Below are 27,578 nucleotides of genomic sequence, written 5' to 3' on the forward strand. Positions count from 1 at the left end.
GTTAAATATCTGTGGTGTATATATATATATATATATATATATATATATATATAGTTGGGGTTAAATATATGTGGTGTATATATATATATATATATATATATATATATATATATATTTATATTTATTTCTGTTTTATACACATATATATATATATATATATATATATATATATATATATATATATATATATATATACACCACATATATTTAACCCCAACTTTATAAACTACTGTCTGACTGAGATTCGTGAAGGAATCTTTATATTTATTTCTGTTTTATACATATATATATATATATATATATATATATACCGTATTTTCCGGCGTATAAGACGACTGGGCGTATAAGACGACCCCCTAATTTTCCAGGAAAAATTTTGGTTTTGGGATATACTCACTGTATAAGACTACCCCCTCTAGGGAAAAATTGTGATTTTTACATGAAGGAGAAAAGTGCCAAAATAGGCCCGGATGTCAAGTGGTTAAAGCAGAGTTCCGTCAAAAAATGTTTTCTTAAAAGTCAGCAGCTACAAATACTGCAGTTGCTGACTTTTAACATATGGACACTTACCTGTCCTCAACCAAAGTCGATCTGTCCCTTGGCTCTCGGGTGGAGGCGTGGCCATCTTCGATAAGGGAATCAGGAAGTGAAGCCTTGAGGCTTCACTTCCTGGTTCCCTATTGTGCATGCGCGAGTTGCGCTGCGCAATCTCACTGGTCCCTGCTGTCTTCTGGGACCTGTGTGTCTCCCAGAAGTCAGTGGGGGGGGCAGCGGAGGGGTCAGACATTTTAGGGTGTAACTCTACTTTAAACTGTTGTATGCAGTTTAAAAACAATGGCCCGGATTCACAAAGCACTTACGCCGACGTATCTACAGATACGCCGCATAAGTGCAAATATGCGCCGTCGTATCTATGTGCTGGACTCTGAAACCAAGATACGCCTGAAAATAGGCTTCCTCCGACCGACATTACTTTCCTCCGCCAGCGTTTCGTGGGTGCATATTTACGCTGGCCGCCAGGGGCGCTCCCATTAATTTCCTATTCAAATATGGAAATGAGGGAGATACGTCGTTAAGTCGTACATCCGGCGTAAAGTTATTCCCCATATATGAGGCGCAACTCATGCTAAGGTATGGACCAGGGAACACAGCCGTCGTATTTTACGTTGTTTACGTACTAGGTGAATAGGGCTGGGCGTAGGTTACGTTCACATCGTAGGCAGTGATCCGTCGTATCTTAGGGAGTAGTTCTAACGTGATTCTAAGCATGCGCACTGGGATACATCCACGGGACGGCGCATGCGCCGTTCGTTTTAAGTACTTGTATAGCACTCGGCCCATCATTTGCATGGGGTCACGCCTCATTAGCATGGCTCACCCCCACTTCCACTTACGACGGCTTACGCCGAGGGAACCCAGCGCAGTTTGGGAGGCAAGTGCTTGGTGAATTCGGTGCTTGCCTCTCTGCGCTATGTCGGCGTAGCGTATATTAGATACGCTACGCCAGCATAAATATGCGCCAATGTATGTGAATCCGGGTCAATGGCTCAATAATATTCTGCTATAGTTGCACTAAACACCTGCAGTTCTGGGTGTGCATTTGACTGTTTGGAACATAAAGTAATGATTTGCATGATTCCACCCACTATTCTAAAATTTGTTGCCTGAAACAACTGTATGCTGTTTGGTATAAATGACTGTATACTATTAGGTTATAGTTGCACCATAAGCCAGCAGTTCTGAAAGTACATTTGGCTGTTTGGGGTGAAAAGAAATGATTTTTATGGCTCTGACCACTGTCTTGAAACAAGGAATAATCCTCTTATGTGATGGAATGAGACATGTGAACACTTTCTGTTTTAAGAAGGCTCCACTGTGCTATGCACTGATTAGAGTGAAGGCTTTTTGATTTCCTTAATGCAGGGGTGCCCAACCGCTGGACCTCCTACTCTGACTGGGATAGCAGGTTGGCAAGCCCAGATCACGGGTTCCTGATCCAATACAACTCGGCAGCATCAGTGTTAAGAATGGAGTTGGCGGTAGAGGAAGCATGCGATTGCAGTAAAGATCAGAGCCGATGCTTCTGGTATAGCGCCGACTCCTGTCACAGGTGAAGTGATACCAAATGCACTCTGTCTGAGACAGCAACAGCCAGCGATACCCGCATGGGACAGCAACAGCCAGCGATACCCGCCTGGGACAGCAACAGCTTGGGACAGATACCTGTAGGAATCTTGAGGAAAATTGAGGCCAGTTTTCTTATTAAAATCAAACAGCATTGGGGATATCTGTTCTCTGCACTGGTTACTCTGGGCTGCTTTCAAATTGATCTGCGTGTTACCTGCTCTAAACCATAGACTTCTGTTATTACCTGTGGGTTTGTTGCGCTTTCTAAAAGCACATCAAAACGCCTGAATGCAGGAGTTTTGGTACACTTTCAGAAAGTGCACCACACTTGCAGAATATAATAGAATTCTATCGCAAAGTGCAGGTAACCCACAGGAAAGCCACAGATGCTCTGTGCTGCACCCGCTGTATATGTAAAACGCAGCGCATCAGTGTGAAAGCAGCCTTAGGCCCCTTTCACACGACTGTCTCGATTGGGTCCGCCTGTACGTTTTTCAGGTGGACCCAGTCAGACCCTCCATTCATCTCTATGGAGAGACAGATGTAAACAAACTTGTGTCCGTTTACACCCATCTACCTCCAATCCAATCCGCTGAAAAAAAAAACAGAAGGGGACCCGTTGTAGCTCATGACCGGTTACCAAGTTACTTAAGTGGCCCTAGCCCTTCAAAAGGTTTGCCACTCCTGCCTTAATGCCTTCTCACCATGACCTGCATGGTTTTAAAATGTTAAAATTGAATTTGCCAACATATGGGCAAAATGTAAGCCGTATACTGAAGGAGAACTATGCAGTTAAATTTGGTGCACAATTGTTTTTTGGGTAATCAAAACTTCTCCTGGTATTTGGTCAAGACACAGTAAGGGTGGCTATAAAGGAGACCTGTCGCCAAGCATAAAATGTGGTGAGTTCTACATAACCTCCCTAAAACTGCAACAGCACAGGGACTGTCATGCCTTTGGCTACAAGGAAATACAGTAATATCTTCTGGACTTGTAAGTCAAATATTGTCCACTAGATGTCACTCTTAACAAAGGACTGTTGATGGGCAATGTTCTATGGTAATGTACATTTCCTGTCATGTTACTGAAAACTGTCTTCACTTCCTATCATCACTCTTTCATCTCTTTTCCACTGGACAGTCTACATGGAGTCAGCTAAGCTTGCACCACATTTCCTAGATCTTGATCCTCCTGGGACAGCATCGCTGGTAGGATAAAGACTGTTTATCTATATGCCTAGTAGACATTTGTTTGTGTTCATATAATTCTTATATGTTCATTTATTTGTTTATCTCTAGTTTCACCATTATTCATACGCATCTTATATGGCCACCACCTGTTCATCGTAATAAAGATCCAAAGTTACAGACAGTCTGGTTATTTAGGATGCAAGGTTTAACTGTATGTTGAGCTACATATACGCCAGGGGCAAACGTGTAGTGAGAACATAACAGGGACTCATTGGGGTTGATTTACAAAAATTGGAGAGTGCAAAATCTGGTGCAGCTTTGCATCAAAGCCAATCACCTTCTAACTTCTGCTTGTTTGTTAATTTTTGACAAAAAAAACAAAAAAACTGGAAGCTGGTTGGTTTCTATACAGAGCTGCGCCAAATTTTGCACTTTCTAGTTTTAGTAAATCAACCCCATTGTTTCACGTTATATTTGAATTTGTCTCATAGCATTTGTCCATAATTTAGCCTTAATGCATAAATACAAAAATACCATAATTATATTAAATATAAAAACTTAAAGGTGAATGAGAGGTAGCCCCTACACATTACACACTCTTATGTTGCGTACACACGCTCAGAATTTCTGACAACAAATGTTCGATGGGAACTGGTTCTCAAATATTCCGACAACAAAATCCGTTCTCGTAAATTCCGATCGTGTGTAGACATTTCCGACACACAAAATTCCACATATTCACTGAATCAAGTACGAGACGCAAGCGCTTGGTCTGATAAAACTAGTGTCCGTAATGGAGATAGCACATTCGTCACGCTGTAACGGACTAAAAAGCATGAGGCTGAAAGGCGCGAATCATCTCTCACCAAACGTCTACTAAAACGACTGGTATTGAACTTCCCTTTAATAGTGCCGTCGTGTTGTACGTGACCGCGTTTTTGCCGTTCGGAATTTCCGACAACATTTGTGTGACCGTGTGTATGGAAGACAAGTTTGAGCCAACATCCGTCGGAAAAAAACTCCACGGTTATATTTTCAGAATGTCTAATCGTCTGTACGCGGTATTACTTAAAGCGGATCTCCACTCTAAAGTGGAGTCCCGCTGATCGGCACCCTCCCCCCCTCCGGTGTCACATTTGACACCTTTCAGGGGGGAGGGGGGTGCAGATACCTGTCTACAGACAGGTATCTGCACCCACTTCCGGCCCTACGATACGGGCAAAGGACGGGTTTTTTCTCCGCTTCCCGTCCGTCCCCCGTTGTATGCTGGGAACACTCGGCTCCCAGCACACAGCGGGAGCCAATCGGCGGGCGCAGCGCGACTCGCGCATGCGCCGTAGGGAACCGGGCAGTGAAGCCGGAGCGCTTCACTTCCTGGTTCCCTCACCGTGGATGGAGGGGGGAGCAGCAGGGTGACGAGCGATCGCTCGTCATCTGCTGCGATCGGCGCTGGACTCCAGGACAGGTAAGTGTCCTTATATTAAAAGTCAGCAGCTGCAGTATTTGTAGCTGCTGGCTTTTAATATATTTTTTTAGTGGCACATCCGCTTTAACGGAGTCTAGTGTGAACAAGACTAGGCCTGGGAGGGGCAAGAAAGTCAGGTGAAGGAACGTCATGTCAAAGAGAAGCCTGGAAAAAATGAATGCAGCTGGGCAGAATGTACAGTGCTGCCTAGAACTTCACAGGTAAGCCTGGTGATCCTCTGACAGGAGCCCTGTGTGTATAGGGGTGCACAGTAAAGTGTACTGAATATAGTAAGGGTGCATAGTGGGGTTCACTGACTATATATGGATACATAATGGGTGTGCTAAATGTACAAGGGTTGCATGGTGTTGTGTGCTGAGTGCATAAAGGTTCCCTGCATTGTTTGCATCTTCGGAACCAAAATTCTGAAGATGTAATTGATTCTGGCAATGACCCATCAACTGTAGCAAAAGACCTGCATGGCCAGGTCGATTCCAGCAAGTTCTCGGGTATGATAATAAAATGTATATAAGGTATATTAGTACATGGTAGAGTGAGCTAAATGTACAGTGGAGTGGACTGAGTGTATAGGGTACACAGGGAGGAATGCTAAATGTGGAGTGCATAGTATCGTGTGATGAGTGTACAGTGTATTTCACTTCCTGCAATAAATGGACACACTTTTGCAAGTACATATTTAAAAATAACATAATAAGAAGAACCACAGGAATCATGATCCGACAATAATACATGAGAATACTGTAAGAGGTTTACAGAACTATTTACCTTAGAAAGTGCAACATAAGGAAATTTCTCCATCTCCAAAATGTTTTCCTCTCCAGGCTGCCCTTCCAATTGTCCCTGGTATACACGAGCTGCAGATATTGTGGTGACACCCATTCCTATAACAAAATGTAAAGCAATAAAGAGATGGATGAAGAAAATGGAGACTATAACCATGTCACTTTTTAGAACATATTTTTTTTATTGTACCATTCCTAATATGTATGGCCAATTGAATTTTCTAGCATCTGATGTTATAAATAATAGGATTTTTTAATACAGCTTACCTGTAAAAATCCTTTTCTTGAGGATTACATCACGGGACACAGAGCCTTAATTACTTAATGGGTTATGCAGTCACCACAGGTGATTGGACACTGGCAAACCCAATTAAAATTGAGTTCCTCCCCTATATAACCCCTCCCAAATGGAGAGTACCTCCGTTTTGTAGCAAAGCAATAAGCAATAGAGAAGAGAAGGGATCACCGCTCCAGGTGGGTCACTATGTAGAGATGGACTGACTCAGGATACCGTGGGTCCTGGCGATGCACTGACCATGCATAAGATACGAAGAAAGAGGATGGATAGCCGCACTCCAATGACCAAACTCTTGTCTTTTTTTAAATCAAAACGACTTTTATTGAGCATAGAATAAAAGTATGTAAACAATCGGGTCAGAAGTGCAACATGCACTACAAGTGCAGATATCATTCATTTGACATACATAGGGATATGCATAGTTGATACACATTGAGGTAGGGTGACATGAGGAGTAAATGGTTTCAGGTAGGAGAGGGAGACACAACACGGCTAGAGCGCGGTGGCGCCGGGCACACAGACAGGGGGAAGTCACTGCCATTAGGAGGGGGCCAAGGGAGGTGGGGGGTTGGGGAGGAGAGGGTGGGGGAGAATAGGTAGCGAGTGGGGATAGCGTCTAATTCCCAGAGGACCAGGTGGAAGGTTCTTCTAGCCACTTGTCCCAAATCTTGTTATACTTTTTTGGGCATCTTTGACGGGAGTACATTATTTTTTTGTAGGGGAGGGTGATGTTGACAGCTCTAATCCACTGTTGTAGGGTGGGTGGTGCCCCTCTCATCCATTTCCTAGCAATCTGCATCCTAGCGAGGAATAATGTTTCCTGCAAAAATGTGTTAAGGTATTTTCGGCTTTCGGGGAGCGAGAGGAGCCCCAGCACACATTGACGTGGGCAGACCGATACGGGGGAGCCCATGCGGTCGTGGAGGAATCGGACCACCTGGGTCCAGTATCCCTGTATGGGCGGACAGGTCCAGAGCAGATGAAAGAAGGACGCGTCGGGGTGGCCGCAGCTGGGGCAGTTAGGGTCATGGTCTCGTCGGAATTTAGAGAGGCGATGTGGGGTCAAGTATGATCTGTGGAGAATAAATAGGTGAGTGAGGCGGTCAGAGAGCTTGGGGGAGACTGTCCTGCAGTTAGTAAGGGCCTCACCCCAATTCTCGTCGGTCAGCGTGCCCAGGTCAGGTTCCCACCGTGCTTTCAGGCGGAGGGCCATAGCGGCCGCGGCCGGCTGAAGGAGGTATGTATATAGTTGGGAAATTAGTTTTCGGCCGTCCGATCCCGATACTATATCCACAGGGAGGGGAATCTCGAGGGCCGGTATGGGGCCTTCAAACTGTGTATTGAGTGCGTGTCGAAGTTGGAGGTAACGAAAGAGCATGTAATTGGGTAATGTAAATTTAGTTTTGAGGGACTGAAACGACCTGACCGAACCCCGAGTCACCGCCTGTGACAGGTAGATAACTCCCCTGTTAATCCACAGGCCGCGGTCGGGGATGGAGGCAAGCTCAGGTAAAAGGGGATTGTCCCAGAGAGGAGTGTGGGAGTGAGGGGAGGGAGCTGCACCGATGCGCAGAGCCAGCTGCCAGACCTTGCAGTGATGGAAGAGCATATGTCCGGCTGTGTCCGAGCGAGGGGGGAGGGCACGGGGGGCGCGGAATAGGAGTTGGAAGGGATGAAACAGGGGGCCCGAGGCATGAGAACAGACCAGAGTGGAGTAGCGGTTCCTGTCGGACCGATTGATATGAAAGAAATGCGAGAGCTGGGAAGCTAGGTAGTAGAGAAGTAGGTCTGGGAGCGCAGCTCCGCCTAGTTCAGTAGGACACTTCAGGACCTGCCAGGACAGTTTGTGACGGGAGGAGCCCCAGATGAAGGAGTTGAGAATAGCTTCCATGGCCTTAAAGATGCGTGGTGGGAGATACAGTGGGGCTTGCCAGAAAACGTAGAGCAGTTTGGGGAGAAGGATCATCTTAATGAGGTTGATGCGGCCCGTCACCCCAAGTGGGAGACGGGACCAGACTTGTGTTTTGAGTTTGAGCAGAGTAAATAGGGGTTCAACATTAAGGGTGATATAGTCAGAGAGGGACCTGGAGATCGTGACACCTAGATATTTGATAGTGCTAGCTCTAATCAGGGGGAGGGAGGCCTGGTCGGCGGTGGGAGCACCGAGGTCCAGGGGAAGGATTTGAGATTTGGACCAGTTTATCCGGAGTCCGGAGTACAAGCCGAACTCCGTGATAACCCGGAGGGCTGTCCGAAGCGAGGGCCCCGCGTCAGCGAGGTACAAGAGCATGTCGTCCGCATAGAGGCTGACGACCTCGGTCAGCCGACCACAGCGGAGGCCCTTGATGTCAGTGTGGGCTCTGAGGGCAATAGCAAGGGGTTCTACGGCCAATGCATACAGCAGGGGAGAAATAGGGCACCCCTGCCGCGTGCCGCGGGAGAGAGAGAAGGGGGCTGAGGTTCGGCCGTTGACCTGGATACGCGCCGAGGGAGAGTGGTAGAGGAGTTGGAGCCACTTAACGAAATTGGGGCCGAACCCGAAATTATTCAGGCATTCCCACAGGTATGCCCATTCGACAGAGTCGAAAGCTTTGGCCGCGTCCAAACTGACGACCACCCTGGACCCAATGTCCGAGTGGTGCGCCTGGAGGTTCATGTGTAACCGCCTGAGATTGAAGGCCGTGTTTTTGCCTGGCATAAACCCGGATTGATCTGGGTGCACGAGGCTGAGGATAACTTTGTTGAGACGCAGGGCTAGGATTTTGGCTAGAATTTTGATATCGAGCTGAAGGAGGGAGATGGGTCTATAGGATTCAGGGAATAGAGGGTCTTTACCCGGTTTGGGTATGAGGACAATCAGTGCCTCGCTCATGGACGGTGGGAGGGAGCCCGTGTCGAATATGTGATTGTACAACTGACAAAGCCGTGGGACGAGGGTCTCGCTGTATTGTGTATAAAATTCAAGGGGCAGGCCGTCGGAACCGGGCGTTTTGGACGTGGGCAGCGCCGACAGGGCCTCCGTGATGCATTTCTCGGTAACTGGGGCCTCGAGTTGGGCTATCTGGGAGGGTGAGAGCTTGGGGAAGGTAATACTGTTAAGGAAGGTCAACAGCTCATCACGAGTGCGGTGTGCTGTAGATGAGTACAGTTCGGAGTAGAAGGATCGGAACTCCGTGGCCACCTGGTCAGGGTCAGTTACCCTGGACCCAGAGGCCAACTGGAGTGTGACCACCACCGGGGGTCTGTATTCTAAGTGGGCTAGGTATGCAAGGAGCTTACCAGCGCGCTCTCCAAATTCGTAGACACGCTGCTTACAGAAAAAGATGCCTTGCTTAGCTTTTTCAGAGTGGAGCTGATCCGTAAGTCTAGTTTGCACCCGAACACGGGCGGCGTTAGCCGCTGAGGGGTCACTCCGGAAGTCATGTTCTAGGGCATCAAGGTGCTCCTCCGCCTGGCGGAGCAGCGCCTTGGAGGTAGCTTTGTGTCTGTTAATGCGCGTAGATAGTATCAGGCGGGCATGCGATTTAAAGGCTTCCCAAACGGAACCAAAGGAGGCGGAGTTTGCATTTGTGTGGAAAAAATGGTCCCACTCGAGTCGGAACGAGTCCAAGTCGGGTAAGACAGTAAGCCAGAACGGGTTTAGCTTCCAGATTCGTGCGGTGGGGGGGGCTGGGAGCCGAATCTTGATCCAGCATGGGGAGTGGTCAGAGAGGACCCTAGTGCCAATTTCTGCCTCGAGGAGGAGGGGGAGGATAGGGGGGGTAGAAAGAATGAGGTCGATACGGGACATGGCGGAGCGCGAGGGGGTGAAACAAGAAAAGTGCGTGTGCGTCTTGTGCATGTGGCGCCATGTATCCGTAAGGGTGAAGTCTGCAAGGAATTTCCCGAATCTAGTAGTGTCAGGGGCTGGGAGGAGAGGAGCAGTAGGGCTCAGTCTGTCTAGGGACGGGGAGATCACCATGTTGAAATCGCCGGCCCAAATGGCCGGCACCGTGGGGTAACGGGCCATGTAGGCCACCCCCTCCTGAAGCATAGTGAATTGGAATGGGGGAGGGATGTAGAAGGCAAGGAGAAGAAGCTCAAGGCCTCCCACAGTTGCATGCAAAAACAATGATCTGCCCTGGGGGTCCGACTGCAAGGAATGTAGGCAAAACTGCACCGACTTAGCTACGAGGATAGCAATCCCCCGGGAGTTGGAAGTGTATGGAGCTTGGTAAAGCCAGCCAACCCAGGGCCTCTTAAGGCATAGCTGTGTCTGGCCTGCTAGGTGGGTCTCGACCAAGATGGACACATCAGGTCGGAGGGTTTTAAGATGGGAAAGGACAGCAGTTCGCTTCACCTTACCTCCAAGTCCCCGAACATTCCACGTTAGAATCTTAAGAGAAGCCATAGCAAGCAGGGGGGAGCATAATGAGCAGTCGGACACCCAGGGGGCAGCACAGTATCATAGAAACCTCTAAACGAATGCAGCACATAGTGTATCATATCATGGAGGAGCCAGGCTGTTCCCAGTGCCGGGTGAGCACGTGGAAGGCCTGGGCATAGGAGACATGTCAGAATGAAGTCAAATGAAGCAAAGAAAATAATAAAAACAATAAAACATATATACATAAGAGCCGAAGCTGAACAGTCTGCATAAACACTGGACCAGCGGTGCAGCTCCATCACACTGCCGATCACCAAACATGGGTGGGCAGAGGCTGGCCAGGGAAACCTGAAGTGGGTTACAGTGTGTACACATAGCGGGGAAGCCATGTCGTTGGTGGGGCCGGGGGGGGCGACCAAGCTGAAAAGCACACAGTTAAGCAGGGGGGGTTGATGAAACCCAGCAACTCTGGTTGTAGGTACAGGTGAGCCGCCAGAGACCAGTAAAAGCAAAAAAGGGGGGGGAACATCAAACACTAAGAGGGGAACCAACAGTATCAGACAGCCCCAGGCCCGTGGTGCAACTTCCACCCTGACACAACGGAGGATATATATACAAAGGGGGTAACCTTGCACCAGGGACAACTCACGGTTCTGCAGGGGGCCATAGAGGCGGAGGATGTCCATGGGAGAAAGGACCGCTGAGATGACGAGTCAGCGGGTATTGTCAACAAAATGGCGGGGACCCCGGCCGGGGTCTGCGGTTCAAGTCACGATGCCTGTTAGAGATGAGGGAAAACAGCCGGGAAAATAAGCAAGGGGAGGGGGGGGGAGGGGGAAGGGAGAGATGGACATTCCTCAGTTTCGCGGGTAGGGGGTGAGACGAGGCCCCCCCGACTGTTTGTGCAAGGTGGGAATCAACGGGGACCCTGGTGCCATAACAGATAACTTACGGTTCCGGGGGTGTGCCTGGGATGCAGGATAGCCAGGGGACGGGGTCGACCGTTGCTGTGCGACGGAGGCTAACAAGGGAGGCGGGTGCTAGGCCTGAGCCCAACCGGGGGCTCCATGCTGGTCGAGCCAGGTCAGGACTGCCTGAGGGTCTTCAAAGAACTGGACCTTGCCCTCGCATACCACGCGAAGCCTCGCGGGAAAAAGCATCGCATAGGGAAGGTGTCGGATGCGGAGTTGTCGCTTGGCCTCGATGAAGCGTGCTCTCTTTTTCTGGACCTCGGCTGAGAAGTCCGGATACACCGCCACCTGCACGTTGCCAATGGGAATGTTGCCCTTCTCGCGGGTGAGCCGGAGGATCGCATCTCGGTCGCGATAGTTTAGGAATTTTGCGATGAAGGTCCGCGGCGGGGCTCCGGCCGGAGGAGGCTTTGCGGCAAGGCGGTGGGCTCGCTCCACGACGAATGTCGAGGAGAAGGCCTCACGTCCAAAGGTCCCGACCAGAAGGTTCTCGAGGAATGTAGGGGGATCGGCACCCTCCGATCGTTCAGGGATGCCCACAAAGCGGAGATTGCACCTCCTAAGACGGTTCTCCATATCGTCTTGCTTGGACAAGACGGCATTGAGCTGATATTGTAGCTGTTCCGTAGTGACCTGGAGGGGGTGCAGGCCTTCCTCCACCTGGTCGACCCGACGCTCTGTTTCAGACACCCGGTCACGGAGCTTTTGGATGTCTTGACGGATCAGGGAGACATCGATCTTCACCTCCTCAATTCTGGACGTGAGGGTCGTTTGACACAGGGCAATTGCCTCCAGGACTCTGGCTGTGTCTCCCGAGGTCTGGGACTCCTCCGCACGTGGCGAGTCGGCGCCATCTTCCCCGTCCGTGTCGTGCCCGTCCTGGCGGAGGTGAGCAAGTTTGGCCAGGGCCCCGGATCTCTTAGGAGGGGACATGGGTGCGTACCAGCAGGTAGGTCGTCTGGGGAGTGCAGGCAAGTTGTAGTGGGGATGAGATTCCCCCAGGATCGGTCAAAAAGGATAGGTCTCCGGCGGAGCTCTCACTCTGCACGTCCTGCTACATGCAGCTCCAGACCACGCCCCCCAAACTCTTGTCTTTTATTAAAAAAAAACACAGCAAGTACATCACTTCACAAAGTACAACAAAGGAACAGGTAGATAGCCGACGCGTTTCGCACGCAAGCGGAGGTTCATAATAAAAACATGTATTTAACATTCCATTCAGCATAATTCCAACATTTACACTATGCGTTTTATTTTTTGCTGTACATACCGTCTTATTGTTATTTTCCACCCGGCTTCCGTGTTCTCACTCCCGCGGGAGTAGGCGTTCCTATGCAAAGGCTAGATAATTGACGCTTTGTGAAAAACATCCCCCCCGGCGCATAAGGCGCGTCAACAGTTTTCCGAAAGTAGCCTTATTGTTATTTTTCACCCGGCTTCCGGGTTCTCACTCCCGCGGGAGTAGGTGTTCCTATGCAGAGGCTAGATGATTGACGCCTTGTGAAAAACTTCCCCCCGGCGCATAAGGCGCGTCACCAGTTTTCCGAAAGTAGCCGAACTGCTAGTCGGCTCTATACGGCGCCTGCCTTGTAGAGCTGACTGCGCAGGCGCCGTATAGAGCTGGCTACTTTTGGAAAACTGGTGACGCGCCTTATGCGCTGGGAGGACGTTTTTCACAAGGCGTCAATCATCTAGCCTCTACATAGGAACGCCTACTCCTGCGGGAGTGAGAACCCGGAAGCCGGGTGGAAAATAACAATAAGACGGTATGTACAGCAAAAAAAAAAAAAAACGGCATAGTGTAAATGTTGGAATTATGCTGAATGGAATGTTAAATACATGTTTTTAGGTTGAACCTCCGCTTTAATTACTTAATTGGATTTCCCATAGCTAAAATTTGAGGGGAGGGAGACACAGATCAGAATAAGACCGCCATCAAGCCAGAGAATCTATACTGCTGCCTGCAGCACACTACACCCGAAGGCGGTAACCTCTCACATCTGTGAAAAACATATTCTAAAACCCTAAAATTAGTGTAATAAAATATAAGCAGATGAAATATCAGTTTTCACGGTTATTCAAAAATAATGTCCATAAACATCACCATGTGACAAAAGTGAATATGTGCACAAATTGCAAAAAATATATATAAATGTGTTTAAATATAAATTAAATATAAGTCCCTATATCACATCAAGTAGGTTTATGAAAAAATAATGATAATAGCTTTCAATCTTCCACCACACCCGGTGTCAGTAAATCCTCTCCTGTCAGATGCAAAACTCACCAACTCAAATTGCCTTACACTCTCGTGTTCGGCGTGTAAACGTGTACAAAAACACCTCACTGGTACGTATAATAGCAGATAATCCCAGTTCCAACCAATTCATTGCCAGAAAGCTCTGCATGTAAATAAAAAAAGTGCTCAAAATAGCGTGATACCGTAAAATCAGTTTAATAACACACTTAAATCTACAAATATAGCACTCACATGAATCTCAAAAAATAGAGCAATAAACTGCACAGCAAACACTCGTTTAGAGATGAACCGAAAACCGAGTATATTGGTCACGGCAGACCCAAGGTGTCCACTGATCGCTCACCACCTCCCCGCTGTTCCTTCCTGGATCTCCGCTTCCTTGATCGGCCTTGATATGCCACACATTCACTTCAGATGTTTGCCGCACAGCCATGCCCCGACTTGTTTTGTCATAAAAGACTTAGTCATGTAATTGATGGGATAGGCTGTGCGGCACAGCAAACCCTCCTTTTATCCGCCCCACGTGAACTCAGGGCGAAAGTAAAACACCATCCTTCGACTATGGGCGGAAGAATGATCTCCACTATCGCCTCTCCATAGGCTCAACGGTGTCCCCGCAAGCTTAATACACTTGCTTCTGGTTGCAATTTTTCAATTAGATACAGTACATCTCCGTCATCAAAACATTCCCACAATCCCTCTGCAAGTGTATCATAATTGTAGAGTTCATAAATACAATGATAAACAAAATTAAACTACATTAAGAGCATTATGAGATTGATTCCTAAATAACGGATACTGAGAAAATGCAAATAATATGCAAAAGAGTATATATTAGATCTCACTAACCTGGATGTGTGGTAGAGAGAATATATATATATATATATATATATATATATATATATATATATATATATATAATATCCTCACTCACAGCAGATAACCACGTATGTAATATATATTACCTTGACATTTTTGCACTATTCTATGGTTAATGCACCCATACTAATGAATTAGTGTAGTGCAGGGATATGCAATTAGCGGACCTCCAGCTGTTGCAAAACTACAAGTCCCATCATGCCTCTGCCTCTGGGTGTCATGCTTGTGGCTGTCAGAGTCTTGCTATGCCTCATGGGAATCGTAGTTCTGCAACAGCTGGAGGTCCGCTAATTGCATATCCCTGGTGTAGTGTATGGTAATTTATTTTTAATACAGCAAAGTATGAGTATATTTTGTCAGGTAATATATATTACATACGTGGGTATCTGCTGTGAGTGAGGGTGTATATACCTGGTAAAATTTAGTAAATGTATGGACCGAAGACCAAGTAGCAGTCTTACAGATCTGAGCCAAGTTCACATCTGGGGTTCCCCATTTCTGACTATGATTTGAAACATGTCGGGGTTTAGAGACCATTCTCCTGGACTTAGTTGCTGTCGGCTTAAAAAATTGCCTGCCAATTTTCTACCCCTGGAATGAAGACTGCAGATAAGCAAGGAATATGCCTTTCTGCCCATGCTAAGATGTGATTCACCTCTTTTTGGGCATCCAGACTTCTGGTGCCTCCTTGGTGATTGATATAGGCTACAGCCGTAGCATTGTCGGACTGAACCTGAACAGGCCAGCCTTGCAGTCTGAAATACCAAACTTTGAGGGCCAAATTAATTGCTTGAATCTCCAGAATGTTGATGGGTGGGAGCTTTTCGGCCCCGGACCACTTCCCCTGAACAGGTTTGAATAGAATCCTGACCACTGATCCTCTGGGGCTAACTCCAAGATTACCCCTTGGGACAACAGGTGTTCCAAAGCCAATAGTAAAGGCCTTTTTTTTCTGGATCTTTGGCAATTCTTGATCTCAGAAAACGGAGTGGCGAATGTACTCTGAACTCTAGCTTGTAGCCTGAGGACACTGTGGCGATGACCCACTTGTCCTGAACCTCGTTTCGCCAGGCATTTGCAAAATGCAGCAGCCTACCCCCCCCACTCGGCCGAGCGGGGGCATTCCTTCATAGGGAAGTTTTGGGGGTCCGTTTAGACCTTGAACCCCAAGTTCTTTTCTGCCCTTGGGCTTGGCTCTGGGCTTTTCCCCTAGTGTTAGACTGCCTGGAGACTGAGTTTCCAGGGGCTTGAGAAAGAGTACGTTTAAATGAGGGACGCTTACTCTTTTTCTTAACCAGCAATAGAGTAGACTTGCCTCCGGTAATCTTTTGGATGTATTTATCCAGGTCATCTCCAAACAGGCGTTCTCCCCCAAGGGGAACGCTGCTAAGTATTTCTTGCAGGAAGCCTCGGCCTCCCAATGTTTTAACCAAAGGGACCTACGCATGTGTACCTGTAGGAGATTCAAGCGAGATGCTTGTTGAACAGAGTCCATAATGGCATCAATTGCAAAGCACAAGGCCTTAGGAAGGTCCTCATGAACCTCAATCTCTTCTGTAGGGAGGGGGTTAATCATCTGCTTCATTTGTTCCTTGAGGAACTGACATACACCAATGGCTGTAACTGCAGGTTGTACTACAGCCCCAGCCATGGCAGAGGAGGCTTTTAATAAGGACTTCAGCTTTTTATAAGTTGGATCCTTAAAACCCTGCGCGTTGTCTAAAGGACAGGTCAGGTTTCTTGGTGAAACCTTCCTCCAGCCCTCAAAATTTCCACTCGCCTACTAGCATTTGGCGAGTGGATTTAAGCTGGGGGCGAGTGATGACAGGGCTGCATGACCAATCTCCCTCCAATCTGTGCCTACACTTCAGAGTCCCGATGAGATTGGCGGCCGAAGAGGAAAGGTGCATGCTCGGGAAAAGTAGTCTGGTGAGCCGCGCACAGGCAGAGCAGTACACAGGTGCTCTCCTTACAATTCTCATTAAACCATGGGACCTAACAGTATGACCTCTCTGAGCCTGCCCCCCTCCCCCGGGCCCCGACCAATGTAGCTGGAGAGCAGAAAGTAATGAGTGAGGTGGAGGATTGAAAAAGTTACCACTCCGGTGCAGGGCTCACTGAAAGTTGTCCTGACATGAGAGTGGCAGCCTTCTAGTTTGTGCAGTTTTCTTCTCCTTGTGCTCTATGTAAGTGTCCAGCAGTTCAGCCTGAGCACTGTGAGCAGACTGGTCTCAATGTGTGCTATGCGCTGTCAGTGTGCGCTGTGCTATGGTGTCAATGGCTGTGCAATTGTGTGGATCTCAGCGCTGGATTGTACTCCCTCCCGCTGTGCTGCAGCTCCTCTCCTCTCTGCCAGCCTGAATAAAAGGGGGAAGTGGGGACATGCAAGCGTGGAGCCGCACACACAGGCTCCTGATGATGAGATGAATGGGAGAGAGAGAGAGAGGATGGATGGGAGTTGCAGAGGAGACAGCAAGAGAATGGGGAAGAGACCCAGTTCTAGTGCCCTGTCCCTCTGGTCTGCCCCCAGTGCCCTGTCCCTCTGGTCTGCCCCCAGTGCCCTGTCCCTCTGGTCTGCCCCCAGTGCCCTGTCCCATTTTGTTAAAGTTGTTGTTGGTAATATTGAATTTTGTAATTTGATTCTGCATAAAACATTGTCATTCCATGAGATAATCTACGAGAGCGTGTTTACGGGTGCAATTAGGCGCAGGGCAGTGTATGAATTAGGTGGGGCAACTGGTGGTGAGTAACTCTTGAGGCCTGGCTAGTAGCTCAGGACTTGAAATTTTGAGCCCTGCTTCCTCCGTAGGATAAAGGAGGGAGAACTGCTAGGAAACTGTTTATCTGGGTGAACCCAGTCATCATACATCAGTTTATCCAGCAAGGAATGACCTGGAAAGGCGCATGCAGCCTGTGGGGATTTCGGGGATCCCAAAGAGGAAACAGAGGGCATAGAAGCTTCAACAGGAGGCAATTTGTAAGTGGCATGCACCATCTCTGCATAATATTGCACCTGCATCTTTAGCAACTGAAAAGTCGCAGGAAACCTCTCATCCTCTGAGTCCTCAGACTGCACATGATCCTCATTTCCAGAGAGGGATTTTTCACCCTCAGAAGGCTGATCTGAAAAGAGAACCAGAGCAGATGAAGAGGATCTACCCTGTTTTCTGCTATCTTTCAGTGAGGTTGCGACAATATTAGCAATCCTTCCTTCCAGGCCATCCAGAGCAACTTTTAAAGCGCCCTCAGTGACGTATACAGTAGCTGCCATAGGAGAAGCTGCAAAACCAGACAGGGGTTCATTCTGTGAGGCTGCTATCATGCTGACAGAGGGGGATGGTAAACTGCAGGCAAGCTCAGAATCCTTAGCCGTACATGGGGATTTTGTGGTGCCTCTTTTGCTCGCCCTAGACCCTCTTCTCTGGGAAATAGTCCTTACTGCAAAGCAAAGGTACTATCCACAAATATAAATGCAATCACTGTTGTGCTATAGTCTTACAATGCACAAAAATATCGGCTCACTGCACAACCTGATGCCAAGTAGGAGTCTTAGGTTTGCCTGGTTCAATCCACAGGGATGCTTACAGCCCACAGCTCTGTGTCCATGCCGCTTACAGAAGGCTCTGGCGTGCTGGGCTTTTGAACCAGCCTCTTGGCACCTGCACACAGGTGTCTTGCATTGCGCACGGGCACTAGCAACCACTTTTGGCCCTCCCTATCCATGTCTCTATTCTGACAGAAAAACGCGCTCCCAGACACGCACGCACATGCGTCGCTGTCATGGCAGCGCCCAGGAAACGAGGAAGAGGGGGGAGAGATTACTGGGGGGCATCTTGTGGACCCATGTATGCGTATCGTGGCAGAGCCTGCAGCGTAAGGAGGTGAGTGGTGTTATATTTGACGGACTTTAATGAGCATGTTATCCTGGAAGGCTATGTAAGAAAACACCAGGTTGCACTTACTCCCTCCAGTGGTGAGAACCAGGAAAGACATCCTACTCCAAAGAAGATAATGCATAAATAAAAATGATCTTCTTCTTACCTGATTCACGCCGCAGGAAAGCTACTAAAAGTAGTTACAGCTTTCACCCATCATGGCAGGCAAGTTGTGCCAACCTTCAGGTTTACCAAGGGTTTTATTAGAGAAAACCTCATACCTGGACCTGTAGAAGACTCTGCCAGAAACTTTTCCTGCCACATATGTATTAGTACACCAATGTCTGGATCCCAAAGCCCAGATCTCCGCAGAGAGACATTACAGGCAAACCTTGTTTCTTCTTACATGAGGACCGGGTACCAACCATCTTAGGCCTTTAATATCAACCCGAGGAATAGATCCAGTTATAGCTCCTAGGTCTCCATAGCCAGACCATCAAAAGAGCATTTTTCTTCTTAGCACATGTTGAACATGACCAACCACCTTAACACTGGCAAAAAAATCGAGGTACTCTCCATTTGGGAGCGGTTATATAGGGGAGGAACTCAATTTTAATTGGGTTTGCCCATGTCCAATCACCTGTGGTGACTACATAACCCATTAAAGCGGTTCTCCACCCTAAAGTGGAGTCCCGCTGATCGGAACCCTCCCCCCCTCCGGTGTCACATTTGACACCTTTCAGGGGGAGGGGGGTGCAGATACCTGTCTAAAGACAGGTATTTACACCCACTTCTGGCCACACGATACGGGCAAAAGACGGGCATTCCGTCACATCCCGTCTGTCGCCCGTTGTGTGCTGGGAACACTCGGCTCCCAGCACACAGCGGGAGCCAATCGGCTGGCGCGGCGCGACTCGCGCATGCGCCGTAGGGAACCGGGCAGTGAAGCCGCAGCGCTTCACTTCCTGGTTCCCTGAGCGTGGATGGCGGGGGGAGCAGCAGAGAGACAAGCGATCGCTCGTGCTCTGCTGCGATCGGTGCTGGACTCCAGGACAGGTAAGTGTCCTAATATTAAAAGTCAGCAGCTGCAGTATTTGTAGCTGCTGGCTTTTAATATTATTTTCCCGTGGCACATCCGCTTTAAGTAATTAAGGCTCTGTATCCCGTGATGTATGATCAAGAAACATCAATTGCCAACACCAGTGTATATAGTAGACCCTTTAGGTTGAGCACACCAATGGTAAAGATGAATATATACTTATAATATAAGAGCGCTACCCAATGCTAATTACTAACAAATTATTAACCACAGTGCAATAAATTAAAAACAAACCATAATCATAACTAATTAGTCCATAAAAAAAATCATAAATTCTGATAAAGTTCATAAATATAATTTCATAATCTTCCAGTGCAGCTTCAAATATTCAATTGTGAAATAAATGTGCCAAGTGCTGAAAAACCACAGTCTGTGCGATCCATTCTTCCCTCCGTGCGCCCTCACTCACCAGATGTCTATGACTCCCATTACAGAAGTCACAAGCGCTTGTATGAATGGTTGGGCTCTGTAGTTCCATGGGATGTCTTTTGACCTACAGCAGGCATGTCCAAAGTCCGGCCAGCGGGCCAAATGTGGCCCCCCTGTTGATTTAATATGCCCCCCCTGGGGATTTGTATATATATATATATTGTTTGTGGCCCCCAGGGCGACAAAAGATATATACCGTATTTATCGGCGCTGCCTTGGAGGGGACAGGGAGGGGGCAGGATGAGCGCTGTCAGATTACATGAAGAGCATCTCCTGTTTACTCAGCAGCGTCTGTTTTGGAAGTCCCGTCTCCTGAGATCCCATTGGATGACTGTTCTGTCTATCATAGGAGGCGGGACTTTGTATTAAAGTGGCCACAGAGTAAACAAAAGATTCTCCTGTTTGTAATCTGTCGGCACTTGCCCCCCCTCCCTCTGCCCTCCGAGGCTGCAGATGGGCATCGATTAGGCTGCACTGATGGCAATGGTAAGGCTGGATTCATGGCACATGTGAGGCTGCATTTATGGCACATGTGAGGCTGCATTGGTTGCAATGGTAAGGCTGCATTGATTGCAATGGTAAGGCTGCATTCATGGCACATGTAAGGCTGCATGTATGGCACATGTGAGGCTGCACTTATGGCACATGTGAGGCTGCAATGGTGAGGCTGCATTGGTTGCAATGGTGAGGCTGCATTCGTGGCAATGGTATGGCTGCATTCATGGCAATGGTAAGGCTGCATATATGGCAATGGTAAGACTGCATTCATGGCAATGGTAAGACTGCATTCATGGCAATGGTGAGGCTGCATTCATGGCAATGGTAAGCCTGTGCGTGTTATACGCCAATAAATACGGTATATCCAAATAACACGCCAAAGCTCATCCTTAGTCCTGAGCAGCGCTCTGGGATTCGTCTGGGCCACAAAATAAATGTATACAGTATATCCAAATAACACGCCTAAGCTAATCTCTTCACCACACACAGCCACAAAGGCAAGAGAATTATTGTTGGGCAGTGTATTAGTGCTTGGACGAACACACTTAGACCGAATTTTAATGGTTCAAAGAATGTCAGGCAAAATAGTCGCCCCTCACGCATGTTCACTTCATCAAATCTGGCCCTCTTTGAAAAAAATTTGGACACCCCTGACCTACAGCATAGGTGGTTCTCAATGTACCATCACGAGATGTGAACAGATGACAGAGAAGGCAATATAGCATAATTCCGTTTATTGGTCACATAAAACAAACAATATCCACTCACATGTAAAATCTTTTTAACACGTGTTAAAAAGCCGAAACCAGAAGTAATCATGGACTTGCGTCTCACTGGCCGGAAATTGCGTCATCACCCAAGGTCAACGGATGCGTTTCGTCCCTCCCACAAGACGTTGTCAAAGAATATCCCTGGGTGGTGTTGTATGCCAATGATACAACACCACCCAGAGATATCCTTTGCTAACGTCTCGTAGGTGGGCAATGACACAATTTCCAGCTATATGCTTTACGTTATATTGCTTTCTCTGCCATCTGTTCACATCTCATGACGGTACATTGAGAACCACCCACGCTGTAGGTCGAAACACAGCCCGTGGAACTACAGAGCCCAACCATTCATACAGGCGCTTATGACCTCTGCCATGGGCGTCATAGACATCTGGTGAGTGAGGGCGCACAGACTGTGTTTTTTTAGCACTTGACACTTTTATTGCACAATTTAATATTTTAAGCTGCACTGGAAGATTATTAAATGACATTTGTGAACTTTATAAGAATTTATGAATTTTTTATGGACTCTTAATTAGTTATGGTTAGGGTTTGTTATTAATTTATTGCACTGTTAATGATTTGTTAGTAATTAGCATTGAGTAGCACTCTTATATTCTGATTTACATTTCAAGGCATATGCACTTTGAGAGCAGCAACATATTTATTAATTTTGTTCACTCATTTTTTCACTAATTTATATAATTTATTATGCATTAGCGCAGGAGTAATTCATACATCTATATGCCCATTAACTCATGAATATATACTTGTTTTGGTATTTGAAAAGGAAGGACCAAAATGTAAATGTCTTGCGAAACTGCTTTTTGGGTTGTAACAACTGGCCTTAAAATCTGGTCAATACTGAGTGACTTGGATAATATTATAGGGGTAGCTATAATGGAGCACATCTATCACAAGAATGTAAACATTGATAGAGATTGGCCCATCCTCATTCATCCATCAGCAATACTAACACACACCATGATGTTCTCTGACTCAGTATTATCAATTTTGGGTAGTCTGTGTTGCATAACCTGATCATTATTTCATATGACAAGTACGGTATATTTTTAATGCTCACGGTTCATATACAGTATTTTTCTTTGCACTTACCATCTCCTAGAAACAAGATAAGATTCTTTGCTTTATTGGTATTGGGTTGCAGTTTGATAGCATTTGCTAACGTTTCCTTGGCCTGATCATACCAGTACTTGGGTGTTTGTTCGGCCTCTGTAAAATACAAGCAACAAAATATCCCATTAGACCATAATATAAATGTTTCCAATTTTTTGGTTTGATCATGACACAGTAATCCCTAAACTTCTGATAATTACTTCTTAATATCATGGCAATGCAATTTAATTTGCAAATAATTAAGATTATCTTTAAAACGTAACTCTACTTTTGTTGAGAAATATGCATTCCCCTCTGGGTGATCTATGTACATTGCAAGGATTTCAACAAGCTTGGTTGCAGATTCCTACCTTTTTGTTATTCTGAAGAAACCACTTTTTTTTTCTCTGTGCCATTGTGCTCAGCGAGTCTAATGTGATGGTTTCATAATTATCAACCAGCTGCTGCAGAATCAGAGCTCTAATGAGGAACGTTGCAGGGTCTGCATCCCTTTAGATGTTATTTCCTACTGGGAGTATCTTACCGAAAATGAAATTTTTGTTGCAGGGGATGCCAAAAATCGAAATTGTATCTTAGGCAGACTTCTGGAAAAATTAGTGAGCCAATCACAAGCAGAAAAGTATGTTTCTGGGGGGTGTTCTGTACACATTCTGGGCCAGATTCAGGTACAATTGCGCCCGTGTAACGTAAGCCGTTTACGTTACACCGCCGCAAGTTTTTAGTTTTAGTCCCCGATCCACAAAGCACTTACCTGGAAACTTGCGGCGATGTATCGTAAACACGTCCGGCGCAAGGCGGTCCAAATCAAATGGGGCGGATACCATTTAAATTAGGCGCGCTCCCGCGCCGGACCTACTGCGCATGCTCCGTTTCGAAATTCCTGCCGTGCTTTGCGCGAACTGACATCATTTTTTCAATCGGCGACGTGCGTAGCGTACTTCCATATTCCCGGACGTCTTACGCAAACGACGTGAAATTTTAAATTTCGACGCGGGAACGACGGCCATACTGTATACAGCAATACGTTTGCTGTGTAAAGTTAAGGCACCCAAAACGACGACTAACTTTGCGACGGGAAACTAGACTAGCGGCGACGTAGCAAATGCGAAAAAAAACGTTGTGGATCGCCGTAACTCCTAATTTGCATACCCGAAGCTGGTTTAGGACGCAAACTCCCCCCAGCGGCGGCCGCGGTACTGCATCCTAAGATCGGACAGTGTAAAACAATTACACCTGTCGGATCTTAGGGCTATCTATGCGTAACTGGTTCTATGAATCAGTCGCATAGATACTCTGAGAGATACGACGGAGTATCTGAGATACTCCGTCGTATCTCCGCTGTGAATCTGGCCCTCTGTGTACAGAACACCTCCAAGTAGCCATATTGCATTGCACTTTACAGAAAATTACAGAGCTGCAGATTGAAAAGGAAAGGTAATTTTTAATAACATTCAATTACAATATGACTTAAGTTGCAATTCCATAGGCTATATATATATATTTTTTTTTATCCTTTTTTTTTCTTTCATGAAATACATAAGTATATACAAAAAGTATACCAAAAAAAAGTGCCTATTAGGATGGCTATTCTGCTATACCAGCCATTATTTCTGAGGTATTGATCAATGTGACTGAAAGGTATTTCGTTTAAGAAACCCTTGCCCTGAAAATCAGCAAAAGTAACACGTTTCTCTTCATTCCTACTTCTTCCCCATTTCTGTAGTGCGTCTTTCGTTCCCTTTATACTATGGAATCTGTATAAGAGATCTATCTTATGCCAGGATTTCCGCATAGGATATCATCCTATTACACAGAACAGGCCAGAACAAGTACAGATGTCAGACAGTTCACAGACAGGTGTATTGTACCTTGTGTAGATCATATTGAAGCACAGATCACCTATTTTTGAACACTTTGAGATTTTCAGAGACCGCAATTATCATATGTCACCAGGTTCACATTCCTGTATGATAGGAATCTGAGCTACCAATGCACCTGGAATAGCCATTTTATCTATATGATTTCATGTTGCTTTATCTCTTATCAGTCAAACATTTGTTAAAGCTGCATAGTTATTAACGCTTTATGTTGCATGTGGTGTTTTCAATGATGTGTTTATCATATAGTTTATTGACAGATTGCTCACATAACCCAACATGGATCATGTTGCTTTTCTAATAGTTGTAGTATCTTCATCTTGTTCTGACCTTAAAGCATGAGTAAGTGCATACCATGTTATTCACGTTAGCAATATTTGACTTCTATTAATGTGTAGCCATACCTCCATAGGGGCTGCTGAATATTGTGTTTCAGCCGTCAACTATATATCTGTAAGTGCAATACTTTTTTGGTTCATTAAACCTATATTACGCTATGGAGTTTCTTTTTTGTTTACATTTTTCTGAGACATAAGGAATCGATCTAGTCTCTGCCACCTAGTTACCAGCTTTGGCAGGGCCGTCTTACCGAGCGGGCAGCTCTGGGCACGGCCCAGGGGCCCCAAGTGCTTATGAGGCCCCATCAGGGCTGGCTCCGCCTCCGTTGTCTTTCCTCTGCGGTGACTGCCATTCACGGATGGGAAGTGAGGAGTGAGTGAGTACAGCGATGTCAGATAGTTAGAGGGCTAGCGGAGGAGGATGCTGCAATCACTACCTGGGCTGGCAGTAGGGGGCCCTATGAGTGGTGGTTGCAGCCCCCCCTCAACCAGCGGTCTGCACTGTGCTGGAATCGGCGCCTATTGTACACCCCGGAGTCACTGAGCTGCAGAGCTCTCCATGGACCCTGCCCCATAGCCTAACGCTGGTAGCAGGACCAGAATGGAGGGGGAGGGGCAACCGGGAGAGGGCAGGAGCAGCACTAAGTAGGTACTTCAACACCCCCCCCCCCACAAATTTCTCCTACTACCCTCATCTGCAGCCCATACATGACAAGTGATGCTGGAGTAGTGTGTGGAGCAGCCTTTTGATTTCACATACTGTCGCTTGTGTTCCTTGTCTTGTGGGTTGTCTCTGCTGTCCATGTCCTCGGCTCAGCCACGCCCCCTCCCTGTGTGTAGCAGAGAATGTCCAGAGCATGCAGTGAAGTTTTAGTCTGTTTTCCTGTGTTGTAATGGAGATGCCTAAATATGAAGGCGGTGATGGGTGGCTGCATATAATTGGCTGGGGCAGTTGTAGTGATATGGTGTCTGCATGGGGCAAAACATTACTAATGTGTGACAACATCAACCCTTACATGGCCAGCTTTGTATCAACCAAGAGCAGATAAATCACATGGGGGATTTGAGGGCTTCAAGATCTGTTTGTCACTGAACTTTATTTCAAGCAAGGAGCTCCCAACTCACTTCAAACCTCAAGTGTTATATGTGCACACAGCCTGTAAGCATGCCATCTTTTCTAAATGAGAATTCACCCTGTTAAAGATGCATATAGTTTCAGCAAGAAGAGGACACAGAGTTTTTATACCTGGCTGTTTTAGATTGCAGGATATTTGTCCAGCACTTAGGCATGGCTCACATTAGTGTGATGTGCGTTGTGGTGATTTGAGGTGTGATTATGCAGTGCAACTTGTGAGCGATTTTGATGCGATTTTTACTCCTGTACCATTTTGGTGCAATTTTATTCCTAGTAGTCAAGGCACTGCTGCTGTTCCTTTGCCTTGAAGGAGAGTTGAGGGTTAAATAGCTCTGAACAATAAGAGCTGTGAAAATGTGGAATAGGCCCCCTCAGGAGCTGGTTTTAGTCAGCTCAGTAAATTACTTTAAAGGAGAAGTCCAGCCTGAGCTTTTTAGGCTGGGCTTCTTCTCTGGGTCGCAGGAATGCAATTCATTTTGCACTCCTGTGACCCGTTTTCAGCGGAGAGCGGTCTGAAGTCCTCTCTTTGCTGACGTCACCAGGATCAGTCCAGGCACCGCGTCATCCCGACAATGGGAGTCTGGATCTGCCGGCTGCCTGGACTGATAGGCGTCTCAGCCTCTCAATGAGCCACTGAGATGGTCGCTCCCCGCCTCTCCACAGCTCAGTGATCCAATGAATCCTCTGCTCGGGGGAGGTGAGAGAACCGAGCCATCGGCGGTGTTCAGTGGCTCGGTTCTAAGTAAAGAGGCAGCGGGGGGACCGATGCAGCATCCATCTAAGTATGAATAGCCAAAAAAAAAAAAACATTCTTCTCTTTTAAGAAAGGCCTGGATTATTTCCTAAATGTACATAATATGACTGGATACTACCATTTATAGGTAAAGTTGATCTGGGGAAAATGCGATTGCCTTTCGGGGGATCAGGAAGGAATTTCTTTCCTCTACTGTAGCAAATTGGATCATGCTTTACTGGCTTCCTGATTACTACAGGATGAATTTCTACACTCTCCTGCCTACCCGTGAGCCTGGATGCACCTGAGACCGGACCGCACTGTGATTACAGCACACAGATGAGCCCGTTTTTTATACATGTTTGTAAGTGCATTTCCTTTTTAACCCAATAAATTGTGACTAACATATTGCACTTGCGCTTCCTGTTTTGTTCCCATGCTATTAAAGCGGTTGTAAACCCAAATTTCACTCTTTCTATGTACACATTTATCTTTATATCCCCAATGCGTCACTCTGTTTGTTTTGTTCCTTACCTTCTTCCTTCTCGTGATATCGCCGATATCCCGAGTGGTGACGTCACTCCGCGCAAGTGCCGTCTGATAGCGGATTTTCTCTGTTCATGTCGGGGCTTCGTCATTTCCTGCTGTTGACGTCAGCCCCGACATTGCGCGATGGTTTACTGTGTTATTTCCTCCGCCCGCCCGCAGAGGCTCATGGATGTTTACCTTGTGACTCCTTACGTCACAAGGTATGAAGGAGGATAACAGCTTCCTGCGTTACACTGTGAAGAGCTTCTCTTCGTTTCCATAGTAACCGGAAACGAAGAAGAGGCTTGAATATTTGCCGTAGTGCGCACGCGCGGGATTACAGCCATCGCAAGCAAGTGTGGGCGGAAGTTTTCACTGTAGCAGACGCGGAAGACCACAAGAACAATGGCGCCGGCATAGTAGAGGAAAGAGACTTCACAAAGGTAAGGATTTAAACAATAAAACGAATAGTGACATTTACTTGATAAGGATAGATGGATGCAGCGGGACACTAGCTGTAAAAAGGTGTTACTAGTTAGGAGAGTAGATGGGGGTTTACAACCGCTTTAAGATGGCCCTGAGCTTTGGGTCTATTGGGAGACCGTTAATCCCTGTGGTTGGAGAAACCGTCGTGATAGCGGTCATATCCCTGTGGTAAGGAGACTACATTACTATTCTCGGGTGCCTTACTGGTGGATGAAGGTTTTTCTTGTCACAAGTTTTCCTTTTCTTGCACCAATATGGAATTATTATTTTAAAGACAGACTGGTCTTGGCATTAACCACTTTAATCCCTGGGAT

At 46.9% G+C, this 27,578-nt stretch overlaps 1 protein-coding gene across 1 annotated transcript in view; it reads right to left on the reverse strand.

The window, feature by feature from the left end:
- LOC120935690 (alkaline phosphatase-like) overlaps positions 1 to 27,578 on the reverse strand; it is an 84,854-nt gene that overhangs the window by 38,073 nt on the left and 19,203 nt on the right. Inside the window, exons 2-3 of the mRNA XM_040347743.1 lie at positions 22,147 to 22,263; positions 5,569 to 5,684 (exon numbers count right to left, since the gene is read on the reverse strand). Of these exons, the coding sequence (XP_040203677.1) occupies positions 5,569 to 5,684; positions 22,147 to 22,263 (233 nt within the window). The remainder of the gene's footprint in view (positions 1 to 5,568; positions 5,685 to 22,146; positions 22,264 to 27,578) is intronic.

This window comes from Rana temporaria, chromosome 4 (genome assembly GCF_905171775.1).
Source record: "Rana temporaria chromosome 4, aRanTem1.1, whole genome shotgun sequence".
NCBI lineage: Eukaryota > Metazoa > Chordata > Amphibia > Anura > Ranidae > Rana > Rana temporaria.